This window comes from Rhipicephalus microplus, unplaced genomic scaffold (genome assembly GCF_043290135.1).
Source record: "Rhipicephalus microplus isolate Deutch F79 unplaced genomic scaffold, USDA_Rmic scaffold_24, whole genome shotgun sequence".
Lineage (NCBI taxonomy): Eukaryota > Metazoa > Arthropoda > Arachnida > Ixodida > Ixodidae > Rhipicephalus > Rhipicephalus microplus.
Window position 1 is genome coordinate 7,445,001 of NW_027464597.1, and position 20,496 is coordinate 7,465,496.

The 20,496-nt window shown below is 50.4% G+C and overlaps 1 protein-coding gene and 1 long non-coding RNA gene across 2 annotated transcripts in view; one reads left to right on the forward strand and one right to left on the reverse strand.

Moving 5' to 3' along the window:
• LOC142786484 (MIF4G domain-containing protein A-like) overlaps positions 1-19,680 on the reverse strand; it is a 42,543-nt gene extending 22,863 nt beyond the window's left edge. Inside the window, exons 1-2 of the mRNA XM_075884194.1 lie at positions 19,300-19,680; positions 15,962-16,150 (exon numbers count right to left, since the gene is read on the reverse strand). Of these exons, the coding sequence (XP_075740309.1) occupies positions 15,962-16,150; positions 19,300-19,444 (334 nt within the window). The 5' untranslated portion in view covers positions 19,445-19,680. The remainder of the gene's footprint in view (positions 1-15,961; positions 16,151-19,299) is intronic.
• Positions 1-20,496, forward strand: part of LOC142786474 (uncharacterized) — a 273,752-nt gene that overhangs the window by 89,893 nt on the left and 163,363 nt on the right. The gene's annotated exons all lie outside the window — the stretch shown is intronic.

The window sequence follows — 20,496 nt, forward strand, 5'->3', positions numbered from 1 at the left end:
AAACTGGTATGGTATAGCATGATTGCATGGCGAACACAAGTGACGGACCCTGACATGAAAATCATGACATTCGTGTCATGTAACAACAGGGCTACATGCCACGCTCACAAAGCGCTCGAGGCCGATTTGCAAGCGTCACATATACCAAATTTGGTATTACAGCACGTGAATGGATGACGAACGTATGTGACTGGTGCAACCATGATAATCAGGACATGCATGTCATTTAACAACATGGCTACTTGCCACGCACTTGATGCGCTCGCGGCCGTTTCACTACACCTTAGCATGTACCAAACTCGGTATTACACGACGCGAACAGGCGGCATATGTAAATGACACATTCAAATATGATAATCACGACATGCGTGTCATGTAACAACTTGACTACATGCCACACTGATGATGCACTCACGGGCATTTCGCTAGCTTCACATATGCGAAACTTGGTAGTACGTGACGGCAATGGATGACGAAGGTATGTGACTGGTGCAAACATGATAATCATGAGATGCCTGTTATCTGAGAACATGGCTACATGCCACAGTCAAGGCGCCAATACCTTTCGACGTGATGTGGTGCGCGTGCTCGCTGGCGTTCATTTCGTCGCGTCACGTTCGCGTTGCCACGCCAGGCTCCGGTCCTGCCATATACTCGCAGGCACACGCCGCGCAGTGTTGCTCCTTGTCATGCGCGTTTCAGCACGTCCGGTGTCTCATCATAACGAAAAGAATGAGACGCAGTGTTGCCTGGTTAACGCATCGGCGCGAAATGCAGCATGTCGCATTTCACGCCGGTTGCCGTCAGGCCGCACCGACGGACGCTTGTTGCGCGTGGCATCACACTACAGAGTGCTCGCGTTTTGCTAAAGTAGCGTCGCTGTGCCCAGCGTTCGCGCGCATCAACGCTACGTTGGAGTATATTGGGCCCTTCATGATACGCTCGCGGCCGCTTTGCTAGCTCCACATATACCAAAGTTGGTGTTACGTAACCTCAGTGGATGAAGAAATATATGACTGGTGCAAACATGAAAATCCTGACACGCATGTCATGTAAGAACATGACAGTGTAGGCTTATGCCACAGGAGCGAAAGAGAGACACGCCTGAACGATAACCGATGCCAGCCCGGAACGTGAGCCGTGGCTTCACGTGCCACGGCCTAGCGCCTTCTTTATTTTCTTCTGTCGCCATCGCGCGCTCTCCGGTTTGCGCGCCGCTCGAACGAGGGCGCTACAGGGCCCCCCGTGTAGACTGGAAGTCGGAATGTGACATGCCGTTTGTGGTATTCCAACGGAAGATCAGTCGTAGATGAGAGGCTTTCTAGGGCGGTCTCCAGGTACGCCGGCTTGAGTCGGTCCAAGCTGACTGTCTCTTCACGGCCGTTCTGAAGTAGTGTGGCAGTTTTGGGGGTGCGGTGAAGGACGCGGAATGGTCCGTCGTAGGCTGGTGTCATAGGTGGTCTGACGGCGTCGTGGCGCACGAAAGCATGTGTTGCAGTGGCCATATCAGGGTGGGCGAATATGGTCTTGTGTTCGGAAGGTCTGGGTGGAGTGGGCCGGAGGTCTTGAACGCAGTCGATGAGGCGTTGTAGGAATTGCTGTGGCTGGTCTGGTAGCTTCGTTGACGTGAAGAAGTCTCCCGGAAGCCGTAGAGAAGTGCCATACACCAGCTCTGCTGTTGAGCACTGCAGGTCTGCCCGGATGACAGTTCGTAAACCTAAGAGCACCAGTGGCAAGGCATCAACCTAGGTGGCTCTATTGAGGCGGGTAGTCAAGGCGGTCTTCAGTTGTCGGTGAAGGCGTTCCACCATGCCGCTGGCGCAGGGATGATAAGGTGTGGTACGGCAATGTCTGGCTTCGAGGATGCGATCAAGGTAAGTAAACAGCGAGGACTCAAACTGACGTCCACGGTCTGTTGTCACGGTGCCAGGACAGCCAAAACGGGATACCCACGTAGAAATGAAAACGCGGGCAACTGTCTCGGCTGTGATATCTTGAATTGGAACAGCCTCTGGCCAGCGTGTGAAGCAATCGACCATGGTCAATATATACCGGTACCCCTTAGACACTGGTAGAGGGCCCACAATGTCTAGATGAACATGGTCGAAACGACGGCCGGGTGGAAGGAAAGGTTGGCGCGGCGTCTTAGTATGACGGGAGACCGTTGTCATCTGGCAGGGCAGGCACATGCGCGTTCAAGCGCGCACATCACCGTTGATTCCGGGCCAGACGTAGCGCTGGGTGAGAAGACGTTGAGTAGCCCGAATGCCAGGGTGACAGATGTCGTGTAAGGAGTGGAAAACGGTGCGTCGTAATGAAGCGGGAACGAAAGGGCGGAGAAGGTCAGCTGAGACATCGCACTACAAGCGCTCAGATGATAATGGATGAGGCACCAGGCGTAGTCGCAGAGAACGGGGGTTCTCCCGAAAAGTGGCAAGCTCTCTATCATGCTGCTGTGCCGAGGAGAATGAGGCCCAGTAGATGGTTGGCGGTGGAGAGTCAACCGCGGCTATACGAGAAAGGGCATCTGCGACGGTGTTGTCAGCTACTTTCACGTGGCGGATGTCAGTCGTGAACTCCGATATATAAGCCAGATGGCGGAGTTCACGGGGCACGTACTTGGATGAGTTAGTGCGGACAACATACGCCAATGGCTTATGGTCAGTCAGCACGTAAAACGAGCATCCTTCCAGGAAATCCCGAAAGTGCTGTATTGCAGCGTAGATAGCTAGTAATTCCCGGCCAAAGACGCTGTAGCGGGTCTCAGCAGGAAGTAGCTTCCGAGAGTAAAACGACAAGGGTCTCCACTCGGAGGTAATGCACTGCTGTAAGACGGCTCCGACGGCCACGCTGGATGCGTCCACCATCAACCGAGTAGGGGCGTTGCTGCGTGGGTGAATGAGAAGCACGGCGTTAGCGACCGCTTGCTTAGCAGCAGCAAAGGCAGCCTGGGCCTCTGACGACCAAGGAATGGCGGAGGACGGGCCGGCGGTCGACCGAAGGAGGTCGGTGAGCGGTCGTAGCAGTTCGGCACAGTGTGGTATGAAACACCTGGAAAAATTCACAAGCCCCAGGAATTGGCGTAATTGGCGCAGTGTTGTAGGCTGAGGATAATCCTGAATTGCTTTAACGTGGAACCGGAGAGGGCGTATTCCTTTGGATGATATGTGATGGCCCAAGAACTCGAACTCAGATGCGCCGAAAGTACACTTAGAGGCGTTCACAACGAGGCCGTACTGCTGAAGACGTTGGAACAGAGCGCGTAGATGGTGCTCATGATCTTCAGGTGTGCGGCTGGCGATGAGGACATCGTCAAGGTACGCAAACACAGTAGGAAGACCCCGTGTGACCTCAGAAATGAACCGCTGGAAAGTTTGAGCCGAATTGCGGAGTCCAAAAGGCATCCGCACGTATTCAAACAACCCAAAGGGCGTCGTGATGGCGGTCTTAGGTATGTCGGCGGGCTCGACAGGAATCTGGTGGTACGCCTTAACAAGGTCCACTTTGCTGAAAATTGTGCAGCCGTCGAGGCGCGATGTAAAATCCTGGATGTGAGGTACAGGATAGCTGTCGTGGACAGACTTGGCGTTCAACGCTCGATAGTCCCCACAAGGACGCCAGTCACCAGGATCACGCTTTGGCGCCAAATGCAGCGGGGAAGCCCAAGCGCTTGACGACGGGCGGATAATGCCGAGCTGCAGCATGTGGTCAAACTCCCGTTTAGCAATAGCTAGGCCGTCTCCGAACAGGCGGCGTGGTCGAGCGGCTGCCGGTGGACCCCGGGTGACGATGTGGTGTGTCACCGTATGTTTAGACGGCTGAGTGAGGTTGCACGGTTTAGTTAACTCCGGGAAACTCGCCAAGATTTTTTCGAACGGTGAGGAAGGTATCAGCATGCGGATGGCCATTGGAGCGATGTCGGACAGGACTCCCAAGATGGAGAGACGAGTCTTACCATCTATGAGGCGGCGCCGCCGCACGCTGACGTCCAAATCGAAGTATGAGAGGAAGTCCGAGCCGATGATCGGTTGAACCACGTCTGCGATGACGAAAACCCACCGGAAAATGCAGCGAAGGCCGAAGTCGAGGGTGAGAGATCGGAGCCCATACGTTGCTATAGACGAGGCGTTGGCAGCACGAAGCACTTGCCCCTGTGACTTTGAACGATCAGCCTTAGTCGGGGGCACAACGCTAATTTCCGCGCCCGTATCTATAAGGAACCTGGCGCCAGATAGCTGGTCCGTGACCATGAAAAGGCGGCTGGGACGAGAAGGAAGATCACACGCCGCCGTCAGCGATCCCGGCAGGCATTTCCCTGCCACGAACATGGGGGTGTACACTTCATGGCTCGGTGTCGGAAACGCCGGTGGTACCAGCAGAGGGGTGGAGGGCTGGGACTCCGAGCATCTCGTGTGCGTGGAAGAGCTCGACGACCGGAACGAGGCGAACGAGTCTCCTGCAGGGGGCTCCGGAGTGCGGCAATGGAGGCGGCGAGTTCGTCAATGCGGGCCTCAAGGCGCGAAATCGCTGTGTCTGCTGGTGGTAAGACAGCGTTGACAGATGGGGAGGTCGCTTCATGAGCCTGATCGGCGAGCTCCGCCAGACGGTCGAGATTGACGTCGCCGGCCGCCGCGAGGACGAGGCGGATTGGCTGAGAAAGGCGTTGGAGGAAGACCTCGCGAAGCAACGCTGAGTGGGCAGAGACGTCGTGTTTCCCAAGAAGCTGTCGCATTCGGCGCAGTAGTTGGGAGGGGCGCCTGTCGCCAAGGTCCCCCTCTGCAAGGAGCTGCTGTAGGCGGACGCGTTCCGATGGCGTGAATCGTTCCAGCACCTTGGTTTTAAAGTGCTGATATGGCGTAGTGTCCGAGGGGTTGGAGGGGACGTCGGAGAGCTCGCTGGCAACGTCAGGAGGAAAGACGGAGGCTACGTGGTAGTAGCGTGTCGTTTCCGAGGTGATGTGGTACAGGGAGAATTGCGCCTCGACCTGATGAAATCAAACTTGCGGGTCCTGTGGCCAGAAAGATGGGAGACGCAGTTGCACGGCCGAGACGTCCTGCGGACGTGAGGCTTGTTCGGTTGAGGGTGCATTCGAGTCAGTCATTGTCTTCGTCCGGGTCACCACTTGTAGGCTCATGCCACAGGAGCGAAAGAGAGACACGCCTGAACAATAACCGATGCCAGCCCGGAACGTGAGCTGTGGCTTCACGTGCCACGGCTTAGCGCCTTCTTTATTTTCTTCTGTCGCCATCGCGCGCTTTCCGGTTTGCGCGCCGCCCGAACGAGGGCACTACAACAGCGTACCACGCTCATAGCGTGCTCGCGGCCGTTTCGCTTACTCCACGTATACTATATATCGTATCACGTGACGTGAATGATGACGAGGGTAAACGCCACAGCCTAACGCAATCGTGACACGGAAGTCACGCGGCATCATTTACCTCCACCTCGTAAGGTTGTGCTGATTTTAAAGTGACATACCATTATTTCTCATTCGTGCTTCGCATATCGTCGATTCCTAGTTTACGCGGGATCTGCCTTTTTTTTATGTGCCCATTTTGACAATCATAATGTGAGGTGATTCTGGTGCGGTGCGGGGATCTGCCTGAAACGTGAGAGTTCTTCTGGTGAAGTGTCTTGAAGCAGCCCGTTTCGGCTCCTTTGTGCCAGGTTCTGGTCAACTGGTGAAGCGTGAAACGTTCCTGAAGGTGCCCTGATTACACGCTCCAGCTGCTCTCTACACGTGCAAACGCACAAGTGTTTGTGACAACTCGCATGCACTGCTGACACGCATTAAACGCGCTCCTGGCGTTTCAATAAAAAGCGTCAAACTAACTCGCTTCGCAGATCCGCGTCGACGATACATCGACGGAGTTGGTCAAAAGCGTTCGCGTGAAATGTTTCATAGCTACACTTCACGGCGGGGGGCACTGCGAGCGCTCGATGGCGATGGACGCACTCCACATCGCCTCCGTAGATTTTCTGCTATTTCTGCGGACATCCACCTTGGTACCCCTGAAACTTGGGTTTATCGTCACCGCCAAGTTCTCCGCTTCGCCTAGACAACACCTTTGTCCAGTTGGGTCCAGTGTTGACAATATGAGGGACGTCCTTCACTGTTGTTTTACGGCAACCAAGCATTGTTGAAAACGCGGATGTTGTATTGAACGAGCACCGCGAAACAATCTTAGTCGACTTGGTGCACACTGAAACGCTTCTCCTCTTCAGTTTACGTCCTGGCTACGATTTCTTCTTTGGTCACGGCGAAAATGCGGCTGCAGCCATATATGCACATGCGTACTCGTTTTGAACGTTTTGCATAATAATAAATAACAGCCTCAGCCAGTTGCAAGATGACGTGCAAGGAATGGACCAATTACGGACGTGGATGGCAGAAAAAAAGAGGGGTACGCTAAAGAGTGAGGAGGATGGCATCGAGAACAGTGAGTGACGCTACCTAGAAAACTTGTTTCATCTTGTGACCTTATGTGTAATAGCCCCGAGGCGTCTTCTGACGGCTGACGCCAAAATTCGTGAGCGTGCACTACGCGCACGCGCCTTTTTTTACCTGCCTGCCCACTCGTTCGCTCTTTTCGACAGCGCGCGCACTGGAACGTCAGAAAAAGCGCAAGGTGTCACTCCCGCTGTCGCCGCGGAAACACCAAGCGTTGACATCGTGACGAAAACACGGAATTTCTATTGGCAGTGCTCGGTGCGCGTCGCGTTATGCTCCTTAGTGCCTCAGTCAAAAACGCTCCGCTCTGTCGACTATGTCCATACGGCGTAAGTTTTCCGAAAATCGACCTTTGTGATAAGGTTCGTGCGCTGACTGCTGGAGTGACACTTTGCACTTCTTCTAGCGTTCCTGTGCGCACGCTGTTGAAGAGAGCGAACGAGCGGGCTGGCAGGGAAAAAAGGGCGCTCGTGCACAGTGCACGCTTTCGAGCTTCGCAGGCAGCCGTCGTAAGGCTCAGAGGTGCTGTTTGACACTCACTCCCGTGGTCCACAAGATTTCGACCGCCACTGTACGTATACGCTAGCGAGGGTTATCCATGTTGTTTTTCTCATCATTACGCAACTGAAAAACAACTGGTAATACGAAAAATGCGAGTGCTCAGTGTGTGTCCGTGCGTACAACATTTGTACATATTGCTACGGGGCGTCATTTCTTTATTTTTAGCGTTATTTCGTAACGTCTCGCTGAATAAAAATACTACACCACAGCCACCTTAACCCCTGCATGCTTCGCATAGCATCAGTTACCATGCTACGCGGGGTCTGCTTAATTTTCAGACAGACAGACAGACAGACAGACAGACAGACAGACAGACAGACAGACAGACAGACAGACAGACAGACAGACAGACAGACAGGCAGACAGACAGACAGACAGACAGACAGACAGACAGATAGATAGATAGATAGATAGATAGATAGATAGATAGATAGATAGATAGATAGATAGATAGATAGATAGATAGATAGATAGATAGATAGATAGATAGATAGATAGATAGATAGATAGATAGATAGATAGATAGATAGATAGATAGATAGATAGATAGATAGATAGATAGATAGATAGATACGTTCACGTTAGTGCAAAGGTCTTGAGAGTTTTGTTAAGGTGGTAGGCCACCGTCAAAAGTCATTCTTTTTTCGCGAAATAAATTTTTAGTGTTTTCTTATTCTTGCCCGCCCAAACATTCATATATATGTTGCAACAAAAATTATCCTCCTAGCGTCAATAGTTTTCGAGTTACAGCAAACTTTCTATACCCTATGCTCCTATCGCAAAACCGAAACCACATATCCAACTGTGATTTCGGTTTCGAAAAATCGCTTTCAAAAGCAAGTGTTGTTTCGTATATACTGTCACGTTACTCACGACTCGATATAATGGGCTCGTTGAGTCGACTAGCCAAGCAGCGGCTCAGAGAGATCGTCTTTTTCCTCTTTCACTGTTCGATCTCAGCCAAGCATACCATGTGGCAATAGTCCCCCCCTTTGAAAGCATCGACTCGATCCTCGTAATTAAAAAAAATGAAGGTATACATACGCAGATATAGAGAACCAAAAGAGGGAGAGTGCCAGTACTCGCAGCGCAAATGAGGAAGTTTCGTCAACGCTTGCGCCAAGCGCAAAAAGAAAAGGCATAAAAACACAGGAGAACACAACAACAGCAGCAGCGCAAAGTCACGGCATGTCGTGGCACGTGAAACCACAAGGGCTACTGTGTGAAGTAGGGCTTCAGCCGAACGACATGCACGGTTTCGGGCCGAAGCTGTCGACGAGAAGACGCTGCGCCGTCCGGAAATACCTCTTAGGTAACATCTGTGACTCGTCTAAGAACCTTTTACGGTCCAAAATAACGGCTTAGGAGTATTTCGGATAAGCCTGGTCGCTGGACAGGGATCCACACCCACACTTGGTCCCCAGGGTGGTAGGTGACATTTCGATGGCGGAGGTTGTAACGTCGTGCGTCTGCATCTTGTTGGTGACTGGTGTTTATGCGCGCTAGCTGAGGAGCTTCTTCGGCGTATTGAGTGTATTGCTCAGCGTCTTAAGCAAGTTCATTGCTTTGGTCGCACGGAAGCATAGCATCGAGCATGGTTCGCACGTTGCGTCCGTAAACCAGTCGGAAAGGCGGAAATCGCGTTGTTTCTTGCGTTGCCGTATTGTAAGCAAACGTGATGTATGGAAGAATCTCGTCCCAGGTTTTGTGTTGTACGTCCACGTACATTGACAGCATGTCCGCTATGGTCTTGCTAAGCCTCTCTGTCAGTCCATTGGATTGCGGGTGATAAGCCGTTGTTTTTCGATGACTTGTGCAGCTTAGTTTAAAAATGTCCTCCATCATTCGTGCTCTAAACGACGTCCCTCTGTGCGTAATCAGGCATGACGGGGCACCATGCCGTAGGACAATTTGGTGCACGAAGAACTGCACGACTTCACAGGCCGTGCCACGGGGTAACGCTTTTGTTTCAGCATAACAAGTAAGATAATCCGTCGCAACTATAATCCATTTGTTCCCAGAGGACGACAAAGGGAAGGGCCCGAGAAGGTCCATTCCCACGAGGTCAAACGGTGTCCGTGGTGGTGCGATCGGCTGGAGTAGGCCCGTGGGTCTCACAGGCGGAGTCTTGCGGCGCTGGCACTCACAGCAGCCTTTCACATATCGATGTACACTAGTTGATAGTCGCAGCCAGTAGTACTGTTGGCGTACTCTGGCGAGAGTTCGTGAATAGCCCAAATGTCCTGACGTGGGCTCGTCGTGGCACGCAAGGAGGATCTCATCACGCATGTCGGTAGGAACAACGAGTAGGAAGGCTTTGTCGCTACCACGGGCGTTTTTCTTGTAAAGAATGCCTCTTTTTAGACAAAAAGAGGACAGTTCGCGAGCAATGTGTTGAGGGACCTGAGAGTTGCGGCCTTCCAGGGAATCAATGACTGGGCGTAATTCGTCGTCTGCCCGCTGCTTTGACATAAATTCGGAGTCACTAACTGCTCCGAGAAAGCCATCTTCATCTTCGGAGCCCCTGACAGCGTTCCCCACAGGTGCTCGAGAAAGCGCGTCGGCGTCTTCGTGTTTGCGCCCTGACCTGTACACAATCGTAATATCGAACTCCTGCAAACGCAAACTCCACCGTGCGAGACGGCCGGATGGATCTCTGAGAGTTGCCAGCCAGCCGAGCGAGTGGTGGTCAGTCACCACTTTGAAGGGACGACCGTAGAGGTAAGGCCGAAATTTGGTCGTCGCCCACACGACTGCGAGGCATTCTTTTTCTGACGAAGAATAGTTGGTCTCAGCTCGAGAAAAAGTACGACTGGCGTAAGCTATCACATGCTCAACGCCACCGTGTCGTTGTACAAGGACAGCGCCAAGTCCGACGTTGCTGGCATCTGTATGAATTTCTGTAGCAGCGTCCTCATCAAAATGGGCAAGAACAGTGGTTGTTTGCATTCTCTGTCGTAACTCTGTGAACGCTGTATCTTGTTCTGCGCCCCAAGTAAAGGGCACGTCATCTCGGGTGAGCCGCGTAAGAGGTTCAGCTATCTTCGAGAAGTTGGCGATAAATCGGCGATAACACGCGCACAAGCCGAGGAAACGGCGTACTGCCCTTTTATCTGATGGAACAGGGAAGGCGGCGACACCAGCAGTTTTGTCTGGATCAGGTCGCACTCCATCCGCACTAATGACATGTCCCAGAAATTTCACCTTTTCATAGCCGAAATGGCATTTTTGATGGTTCAGCGTGAGTTCAGCTGTGCGAATGGCTTCCAGAACCTTTCTCAGACGCTTCAGATGTTCTTCAAAGCTCTCATAAAAGATTACCACATCATCGAGGTAGACAAGGCAGCTTTGTCGCTTCAAGCCAGCGAGAACTGTGTCCATCATCCTCTGAAATGTGGCTGGTGCAGAACAGAGGCCGAAGGGAAGAACTCGAAATTCGTAAAGTCCGTCTGGAGTCACAAACGCGGTTTTTTCTCGGTCTCGTTCATCCACTTCAATTTGCCAATAGCCACTCTTTAGATCGATGGACGAAAAATACTTCGCGCGTCGTAACCTGTCGAGGGAGTCGTCGACCCGTGGAAGCGGTTACACGTCCTTTTTTGTAACGCTATTAAGCTTCCTGTAGTCAATACAGAATCGCAGCGTTCCGTCTTTCTTCTTTACTAGAACGACTGGCGAGGACCAAGCACTGCTGGATGGTTGAATAATCCCGTCATCGAGCATCTCTTTTACTTGTGTCTGAATAGCCTCGCGTTCTTTAGCAGAAACGCGATAAGGCTGCTGCCGGATAGGGCGGACGTCGTCGTCGGTAATAATTCGATGCTTCATGAGGTGTGTTTGACGGACTTTAGAAGAAGAGGCGAAGCAGCTTCGTAACTCCCTTAGAAGGTCATGAAGTGCAGCCTTTCTCTCGTCTGACAGCGTTGAAATAATGTCGATGCGGTCTAGAAATTTCTCATGCTCATGCGTTTCATCGGACGCGCAGCACTCCGTGACGTCGGCAACAGGGTCTCCATAAGCTAGGGTGGTTCTGCGAAAAAGATGCCGGTGCTCGTAATTGAAGTTCGTAACTAGTATCGTTGACTGTCCGTCACAGACGCGCACAACACTTCGGGCGGCGCATACACCTTGGAGCAGCAGAAGTGATAGGTTGCTTTCAGCCACCACGTCGCCGTCTTGGAAGTCTGCACAAGTGACTTCGATGGGAATAGTTGCTCGAGGTGGCAGCGTCACACTGTCGTCAGCAACACGCAGCGCAGGTCTACGGCAGTTATCAGCGTCTCGATCTGTTGCGCCTTGAGTCGAGAAGGTCACGATGTGCTCACGGAGATTTATGATGGCGCCGTATTGCCGAAGGAAGTCCATGCCGATAATCAGCTGACGCGAACAGTCGCGAAGAACGAGGCAGCTGAGCACAAAGGTTGAGGCACGAATTTTCACTCTTGCGGTACAGCGACCCAGTGGTGGTACAACGTGTCATCCAGCTGTTCGAAGTCACGTTCCATTACACGGCGTGATCACTTTTCTGAGATCTTTCGCTAGCCTCCCGCTGATGATCGAATAGTCTGCACCAGTGTCTACCAATGCACTGACCTGAAGACCGTCAATCAGCACAGGTATGTCGAGTGACACGCGGTCACTAGGTTAAGATGTGGATGTCGGCGTTTATTCGGTACTGCGATTCTCTGACGAAATGCCTTCGGCGTTGCGTGCAAGCGTCGATGGGAGGTCTTCCGCACTATGAGTCCCAGTGACCTTGCCCGCGAAGGCCGCTGCCTTCAGTTTGCCCGACGAGGGCTCGGGGAGCGTTCCCGTGCCGTCACCCCGAAACGTGGCCCAGTGGCTGCGGGTCTCCTCGGAGATGGTGACCGCGACTGCTGTCGTGTAAAGGTTGCACGACGTTGCGCGAGATACTCTTCGATATCCCTTGGCCTTTGACCAATTCGGGGACGAGGGGAATTGACGGAAAATTCGCGCAGTCCAAGTTGCCGGTATGGGCATTCGCGGTAAATGTGACCAGTCTCACCGCAATGATAGCAGAGGGGTCGTCTGTCTGGCATACGCCAGAGATCAGACTTGCACGTCGGTGCACGGCGACTATCGATGTCCAAATCAGCGTGCGCTGACTGAATCGCGACTGACGGCATCATTGTCTCGATCGGGGCGTATGGCAATGTCTGGATCAGGACGTGCGGCACTGTCTGGATCGGGATGTGCGGCACTGGCTGGGTCGGGACTCCTTGACCAGAAAAAGAAGTGGCAGATCGCAAGGCTTCCGCGTACGTACGACGGCGACTGTCAGTAGACACAGGAGCCGTTTCCGAATCAACCGACGTGGGCGGAAAACGATGGGCGTGCAGCACCTGCTGGACCTCGTCACGGATGACACTGGAGATAGAACCAACATCGATTTGCCTTGTCCCGTACATCTTTTCCATTTCTTCCCGGACGACAGATCGGATGATCTCGCGAATCCATTCGGGGCTTTTGCTTCCAGGGGTGGCGAAAATTTTGGGAGTTGAGGCAGCATTCACTTGACAGTCAAACAGAGCAGACCGTTGGTGCAGTACTCGCTCCATTGTTGCCGCTTCAGTAATGAACTCAGCAACACTTTTGAGGGGACTACGCACCAAACCAGCAAAACGTTGTTCCTTCACACCTCGCATGAGGTGGCGCAACTTTTTTCCTTCTGCCATAGCAGGATCCGCTCGCTTGAAAAGCCGTGTCATGTCCTCGACGTACATCGAGGTGGTCTCGTTGGGCATCTGGATGCGTGATTGTAGTGCACGCTCCGCCCGTTCGCGGCGGTCGGGACTCCTGTAGGTCTCCAGGAGGCGACGCTGGAACTCGCGCCAAGATGTCAGAACATCAAACCTGTTCAAAAACCACGTCTTGGCACCGTCTTTTAGGCAAGTGTACACGTTCCGGAGCTTCGCGGCATCACCCCAGTAATTGATCACTGCAACACGCTCTAACTCACTCAGCCAGTCGTCAACATCTTCATGTTGCTCTCCGTGGAAGGGGCTAGGCATGAGCGGGTTCTGGACGTTGCAGTAGATCAGCGTGGAAGGTGTCCGAGCTTGCACGGGATCTTGTGTCGAAGTCATAGTCGCTGCGTCAGTGGTTGGTGTCTCAGGCGGTAGGCCTCGTTGGCGGCGGCTTACCCTATGAACAGGAGTGTCCACGGGTGCAGGGCTTGTGTTCCGGCTGCTGGACGGGGTCTTGGGCATCGGGTGGATTGTGAGACGTTGTACCCAGCAACTCCACCAGTCTTGTCACGTTACTCACGACAACTTGATATAATGGGCTCGTTGAGTCGACTAGCCAAGCAGCGGCTCAGAGAGATCGCCTTTTTCCTCTTTTACTCTTTGATCTCAGCCAAGCATACCATGTGGCAATATTAATGCTATTGAAAATACTTGATGCATTTTATTGTGACTGTAATATAAGATGATGTCATTAAATACAACTTTGTGTTTAAATGTCCTCGGTAATCTCTAACAACAGTCACAAGGGGGACGCACGATGCTCGTCGGAATTTTTGTTGTTTGCCTTGGTCAGGCTACGTACGGCTTCGTTCTGCATTCGTTCCACGTGTCAACGCTACTAGGGCTGTATCTTTAGGCCACCTGGACCGTAGTACGACAAGCATGGGGAAGTGCAGAACGCAGAAGGGAAGTGCAGAAGTTTGCTGGAAATCACTACACGACGACGAGGCTGCCTAGTGACACAGACTCCGGTATTTCGGCGACCGCGAAGAAGCTTGGGGAAGTAAACAAGGTGTAGCAGGCTCCACTAGAGAATTCTGCGTTCCGAGGGAACAGGATATTGGACATATTTATTCTTTCCACAGTGTTTTATCGCTGGCATATTCCGAATGCATGAACACAACACTGAAACTCGAGGAACGCTCTCACAAGGGATATGCTTGGCTTGTGCGGTCATGTGTACTGGCTGTGGGTTCAAGCGCCCATTTCATACGTCGAGAAAGGTGGGTCGTGCCAATGAGAACAATTTACATCTGGTTTAGGTGATGCGCCAGTTAGGAAAAGGCACGCTGGTGCGAAAACTTTTTCCAAAGTGATGAACATGCCTGCTCCTCCACGTCACTCCACCTTAGAAAAATTATCGTCTCGGCTTTCTGCAGCGGCAGGAGAACTGGCGTCGAAGTCGATGACTGATGCTGCTGTGGAAGTTCGTCGTGTTGTGGGGAGTGCCGAGTGTGGTGTTTCAGGTGATGGCACGTGGCAGAAGCGTGGCCATTCATCTTTGAACGGTTGTGTGTCTGTGATTTCTGTTGACACGGGAAAAATTATTGATGTTGAGGCCCTTTCTAGATCGTGTAAGTCTTGTAAAACCAAAAGCAAGTTGAGGCAAGATAGTGCTTCGTACCAGGCATGGAATGCAAACCAGACTTCCTGTCAAGCAAGCCGCGAAAGAAGTGCTGGCAGTATGAAGACGGTTGGTCTATACCGAATATTTGAAAGGTCGAAAGGCAAAAGAGATTCGAAGTACCTGCAGTACTACGGCGATGCTGATTCCAAGAGCTAAGCCACTGTCAAAGATATGTATGGAAGGACAGTGTGCAGAAACTGGAATGTATTGGGCATGTCCAGAAGCGTGTTGGCTGCCGCCTCAAAAAACTGAAGAAGACAGTGCGTGGACTCGGTGGTGAGGGAAAGCTCACTGATGCCTTCATTGACTGCCTGCAAAACTACTATGACATCGCCATAAGGGCTAATGTGGGGAACCTTTCTACAACAAAAAAGGCTACCCTTGCCAGCCTTTTTCATTACAGCTCTACGGACAAGCAGCCGAGACATGGCCTGTGTCCACTTGGACCGAAAAGCTGGTGTGGATACCAAAGGGTTGAAGCACTCGGCCTGGGGATATATGTACACAAAGGAGGACTGCCAAATGATGTGCTCAACAAAGTTAGAACTGTCTAAAGTGATCTGTGCTCTGATGAACTTCTAATGAAGTGCCTTCATGGAAAGACTCAAAATGCCAATGAGTGTTTCAATAATCTAATATGGCAGCGAGCACCCAAAGAGGTTTACGTATGCTTGCCTACAGTAATGTTTGCCTTGCATGATGCTGTGGCACACTTTAATATTAGCAGTGTAAGCACCCTAGATATCCTGAGGCAAGCTGGCACAGAACCAGGGTATCATACGACGAAAGCTTGCATCGCCAGGGATCACCTGCGCATCCAGAATGCTAAACGCAAATCAGCGGGTGGGACAAAACAGGCCAGGAAGAAAAGTCGAGCAGCCACCCGAATAAAAAGAAAAATATAGCTTCCGCAGAAGGGCCAAGCTATGAAACTGATGCATTTTAGGGGCTGCGTTCGAAGATTGCCACCCTTTTTACAAGCTCGGAAATCTTTGTTTACGTTTTTCTGAAAATAACAATTTGCTCCAAATGTTACGACGCAAACTTTCGTAACGCACTTCTCAGCATATACTTTGAACTAAAATTTGGCACAATGATTTACAACATATATATTTGTGCAGTTAACTAGAATAAAAGAAATCCATCGAATATTTTCAGTTCACAGCTGAATTCTCCAACAGGTTGTCTAAATTGGCTCTTTTTCCCTTTTTGTTTTTTAGCAATACTTCTTTGTTAGTCACTGCATAATATTTATTCTAGTTCACTGCATAGCTCCAGCCATTATATACACAAATGTCAAAGCTTTACTCAATAAAGCCATCCATTAGTCACTTATCACAGCTGGCGTGGCTAGCACTTTAATGAAGTTTCTGACAAAGATTACCTCCCAATAAGTATATATTCAATATTTTGCACTGTCAATAGCTGGGTAAATTAAAAAAGACACGCTGATTTTTAGGAAAAACTTATTTCAACGCTGCCTGCCCTTAAACAATTTTGTTTTTGAGTGGCCTACCACTCAATCGTTGATTCGGAAGACACAGAAGGTCGTACCTGATAAAGCTCTGAGGACGATGCTGACGCGCCCCTTTGTGGGTGCATCGTCACGTCGTTCTTGCATCTTTGAGTTTACTTGGCCCGAGAGAGTGGCTTCCATTGCTCGAAGCTTCTGCTGGTCACTCGCTCCTTCCACTGCGGCGGCGTCGGACGTGTCTCCCTGGTCCAGGTCCTCGTCAATCCACGCTGCATGAAGGAGTGTACACGAGCAACGTGCTTTTCTAAGAGCCAAGCTCCTTTGCCCGCAGCCCTCCGTCGCCACTGAAGTTTCACTCCGCATCACCACTCCCTACCGCAGTGTTTCAAGAACCAGGTGTGTATTGGACGCGATGGCCCTTGCAAGGTCTAGCGACGCTGCAGTTCTGTCTTGCATCATGCCTCACACGTTCGCAAATTACGCACGGAGTAATGAGAAAGCGAGCACGGAGAAGCGCGCAACGCGCCGTAAGCGTCTACTCCTCGCGTGTCTCAGCTTGCTGCGGCATGTGAGTGCCACTGCTTCCACGGATCAGCCACGTGTGCCGGCTCGCGAGCGGAGCTCCGAAACTGTACTGGTTCTAACCGTCTGCACTTCATTTCTAAAGAGTTTCGCTCGTCGGTTGCATTCGTACAAGGAATAAGTGATGGTTTTCCAGCGTCGACGGTGTGATCTACACCCCACTGTGCGCATGCTAGCGCATCGTGCCAAATGTTGCCTCCCACCTCTCCCCTTTCTCGCTTCGCAATGCCGATGCAGGGAGCGTCTGCTAGTAAATACCGACTGCTCAAGCTGCACAACAATTCACTGGCCACCGCTCACTAACCAGAGGGAGCTGCATTGGTCACACTGCCCCGTCGCAAAGTTTTCACATTCGCCATTAGGGGCACGCAGAAAATAGACGCGTGCGCGCGTCCCCCTTGTATCCCGGTCACAATCCGCAGATGGACGCAGGGCGCGAAACGCGCACATCGCGTTTTATTATTTTATTTTTTATTTCTTACATAATGCAGATCCTTAGGTCCAAGCAGGTGGGCAGTTTCAAGAGGGCGTAGTTTATACAATAAGTGGCATAAAAATTGATTGGGGTGAGTATTTTATACATTCATAGTGAGCACAGGGAGCGACATAGAAAATTATTTCGTAATCGAAAAAAAAGCAAACCCCAAATACATACTTCATATGTTGTGCAACTAAAGTAAAAATAAACTAACTTTGATTACAAAACAATCAACACCAGAATTCTCACTGTTGAAGCCAAGAAAATAATGAATACATATGTATACAATAAGAACAGCACAATAAAAAGGAACAAAAGAAGAAGAAAAAAGAAATGGAAAAAAGAAAAACACTAATAAAAATCCAAAACCTGGATTGGCAAGCTAACGCTATATAGAGCAAAGGAGAAATAGATTATAAGAGGAAGCCTGAGTTGTTTCGTTCCAATCTGAAACCGTTCGAGGAATAAATTAGTACTTATAAGCGTCTATTTTGCAGAAATTAGGTGTGAAGGATTTGGCGTGATGATGCTTTGTGGGTCTGGTTGATAACGATGTCAGGTACGGCTATGGGTCAATTGCAAGTTTGTGTTTTTATAGCTTACGTTGAATTGTGTTGCATTTCTCACTGACACAAAACTACTAAACACACACGCAGCGTGTACATATGTACCAGCTTTTCCAGACCAATATTTGTGAATTTTGACTTTATGCTTGTGCCTAACAGACTTGGAACAAGAAATACATGATTAAAGTGGCAGCAAGCGCCTTCCACGGCCTCGGATACACCAGTCAGATATTGACCAAACGGAAGTGTTTATTGACCTGCAGCTGTCAACAGTAAACACCCAGCAGACTGCAAAACAGGTACTACCGTATAATTGCGCTAAAAGTTTGCCACGTTTCTATCCAAAATTGCTTATTGGTTTTTATTTCTCTTTGCAGGCACAAAAAAGTAATGCACCATCAGTCGGCATCAAAAACTGCTGCCTATGAGGAAATTCTGACCAGCAGGCCTCCAGTCCTTCAGAAAAAAATAATAAATCCGCCTGAGCTTCTCAAGTAGGCATTACACTGTGCACTTCTCGGTTTTGGGTAGCCCTTTTCGACTCCCAGCTCTCTTTTCTTGTGCACAGACATCCTCCAGAAGGTTTGTGAATTTCAGAGAAAACACCACAAACTAAGAATTGAAGCACAAGCAAAATGACGAGAGAGGCTTGGCAGGAGCCTTATGAGAGGGTGCTAAAAGAGCGCAATGAACTACGACTAACAGTTACTACAATCAATGAAACAATTGATCAAATAGACTTGAACCTTTCAATAAGTAAGTATGCTGCCATTTCTTATATTGCAATATCTTCGTTGTCAAATGCTTCTTTCGTAGAAACTCTAAAAAAATGTCAATGGTCTGGACGTCGTACACTAAACCATTTCAAATTTTTGCCGCTGGTCATGCTTTATTTCACGCCAATAGCACAACATCTTACTTTATGTGCTCTTTACATTTGTCTATAGAGTTACTGGCATATGTTTGATAAATGTTATTTTCTGTGCCTGCATTTGCCGAAATGATACAGGAGAGAAGTGCCCCTCAGCTTCAAAAGGTACGAAAAAGTGCCCTACTTCCTAATCAAGCACACCAGTCCCCTAGGTGTAAAGTCTGCAGCACTGCTTGAACTCAACTTTTTTGCTGGTAAAAAGCAGAACCCTTCAGCTTTTTGACTAGATATTTCGAATTATAGTTCTATTTTTATAATAGCATCTGTAAATTGTTTGTACATTTCTCTCCTGAGGGTGCTGATCTGTGCGAGGATGGCAAAGACTTTAATGGTTTGGATTACGAAGTGAAACCATCACACACAGCCTCCACACCACCACCACCAGCACACATGTACACTACATCCTTGGAAAACCTACACAGACAGCCAAGCCTGCCGCAGACGCACTCCGCACAGGTGCCCGAACGCTTTGATTGCCAATGTGTTGCTATTATTTTGATGTAAACATCAACTTCGCTTTCTATTTCTGAGGCCCCACACCAACGCCACCACAAGCACACATGGACACGGCATCCAAGCCTGTTGCAGACACATTCGCCCCCGGTAAAGCCCTGTTAAGCAGGCTTTTGCGTACTCAATGTTCTCGCTTGAGACAAGGCCTCAGACCGGGAAGAAGCGGAGCCATTTTCAAACAATACCAAGAAGTCTAACTTTATAGCACACGGGAAAAAAGAAAGATGGAAAATATACAAGCAACTATAAGAGATCATTAGGCTAAGTTTACGACAAAGCTACTTTGACCAGCATCACGAGACTAAAGAAAATCCCGTTGAACGTTTGAAAGGGAAAAGAAACATTCACCAGTTGTTGCGATGCTTGTAGTGGCTGGGGTGGCGTAGTCGTTGCGCACACGGTTAAGCGGTGGCACGGACACTTGTAGGGCGGACGAGGAGGCAGGCACGCTGCGACGTCGCCGAGTCAATGTCTTGGCACGGCGGCCGGACATCCCCTCGTCCACGTACGTCACACGCAGGAAGGCACCAGGCTTCTGGGCTAAACGGGTGAAGCAGGCGGCAGCAGGACTCGTGAACGACTGGTAGCGGAGACCCTTGCTGTCAAGCCCTTCGTACTCGTTCCCGAAAGTGTACAGTATGAACACTGGCACCAGCACCGTGTTGTTCGATCACTTCCTCGGATCTCCCTCTCCGCGTTCCAGCCCACCGTCCTCTTCCTCTTCTTCGTCTTCGTGTCAGCTACCATTGGTTTTTCTCTTGACCGATTTCCCTCGTCCGCTCACCACGTGCCATGCCCCGCCAACGTCGTCCTTCTTTTCGTTGTGCACGTGTCCGTTGTGTGGAGCCACTGTCGCGTTGCACAACGATTTTGCATCGCTCGCGCCACCACAACAGCACCGCACCGAGAACACCACACCGACAACACCGCACTCTTGCACTACACTCATCACAAGCCCAAACGTTTCGAATGTAATTGTGTTGCTTATATTTTGATGTAAACACCTTCACCTATTATTTGATATCCCACACCAACGCCACCACCAGCACAAATGGGCAGGACATCCAAGCCTGCTGGAGAGGCACTCCCCGAAGGTAGACGCCCAAATGCTTTATGTTGCTATTATTTTGGTGTAAACACCAACTTCACCCTCTATTTCTCATCATTTGCAGACTCAAAAGCCCACAATCCTCTTACTGACATTGGTTATGCTAAGGTAAGTGCATGACTGCGTTTCCTTACTTTCTTTTTTAAAGGCTGTTTTTATTTACAAAATCATGTGAAACACGGCCTTATGATTGGCAGCAAGCAGGTGGAAAAGATCCTTGGCAATAAAAAACCTTCACTTGTTGTGAAGGTCAGGGCCCAAGCTATAAGGGGTCACAAAGGATTGGCGGAGCAAAGTTATAGAGGCAAATTGGCCCTTAAGGAGTACAAGTACCCCAAAGCAGTCGTGCGGAAGCAGCTGAGTCCACACAATGATGGTTTGATTACTGGTAGCATTGTGGTTGATTTGTGCTGTACATAATTATGTATCTCATGGCT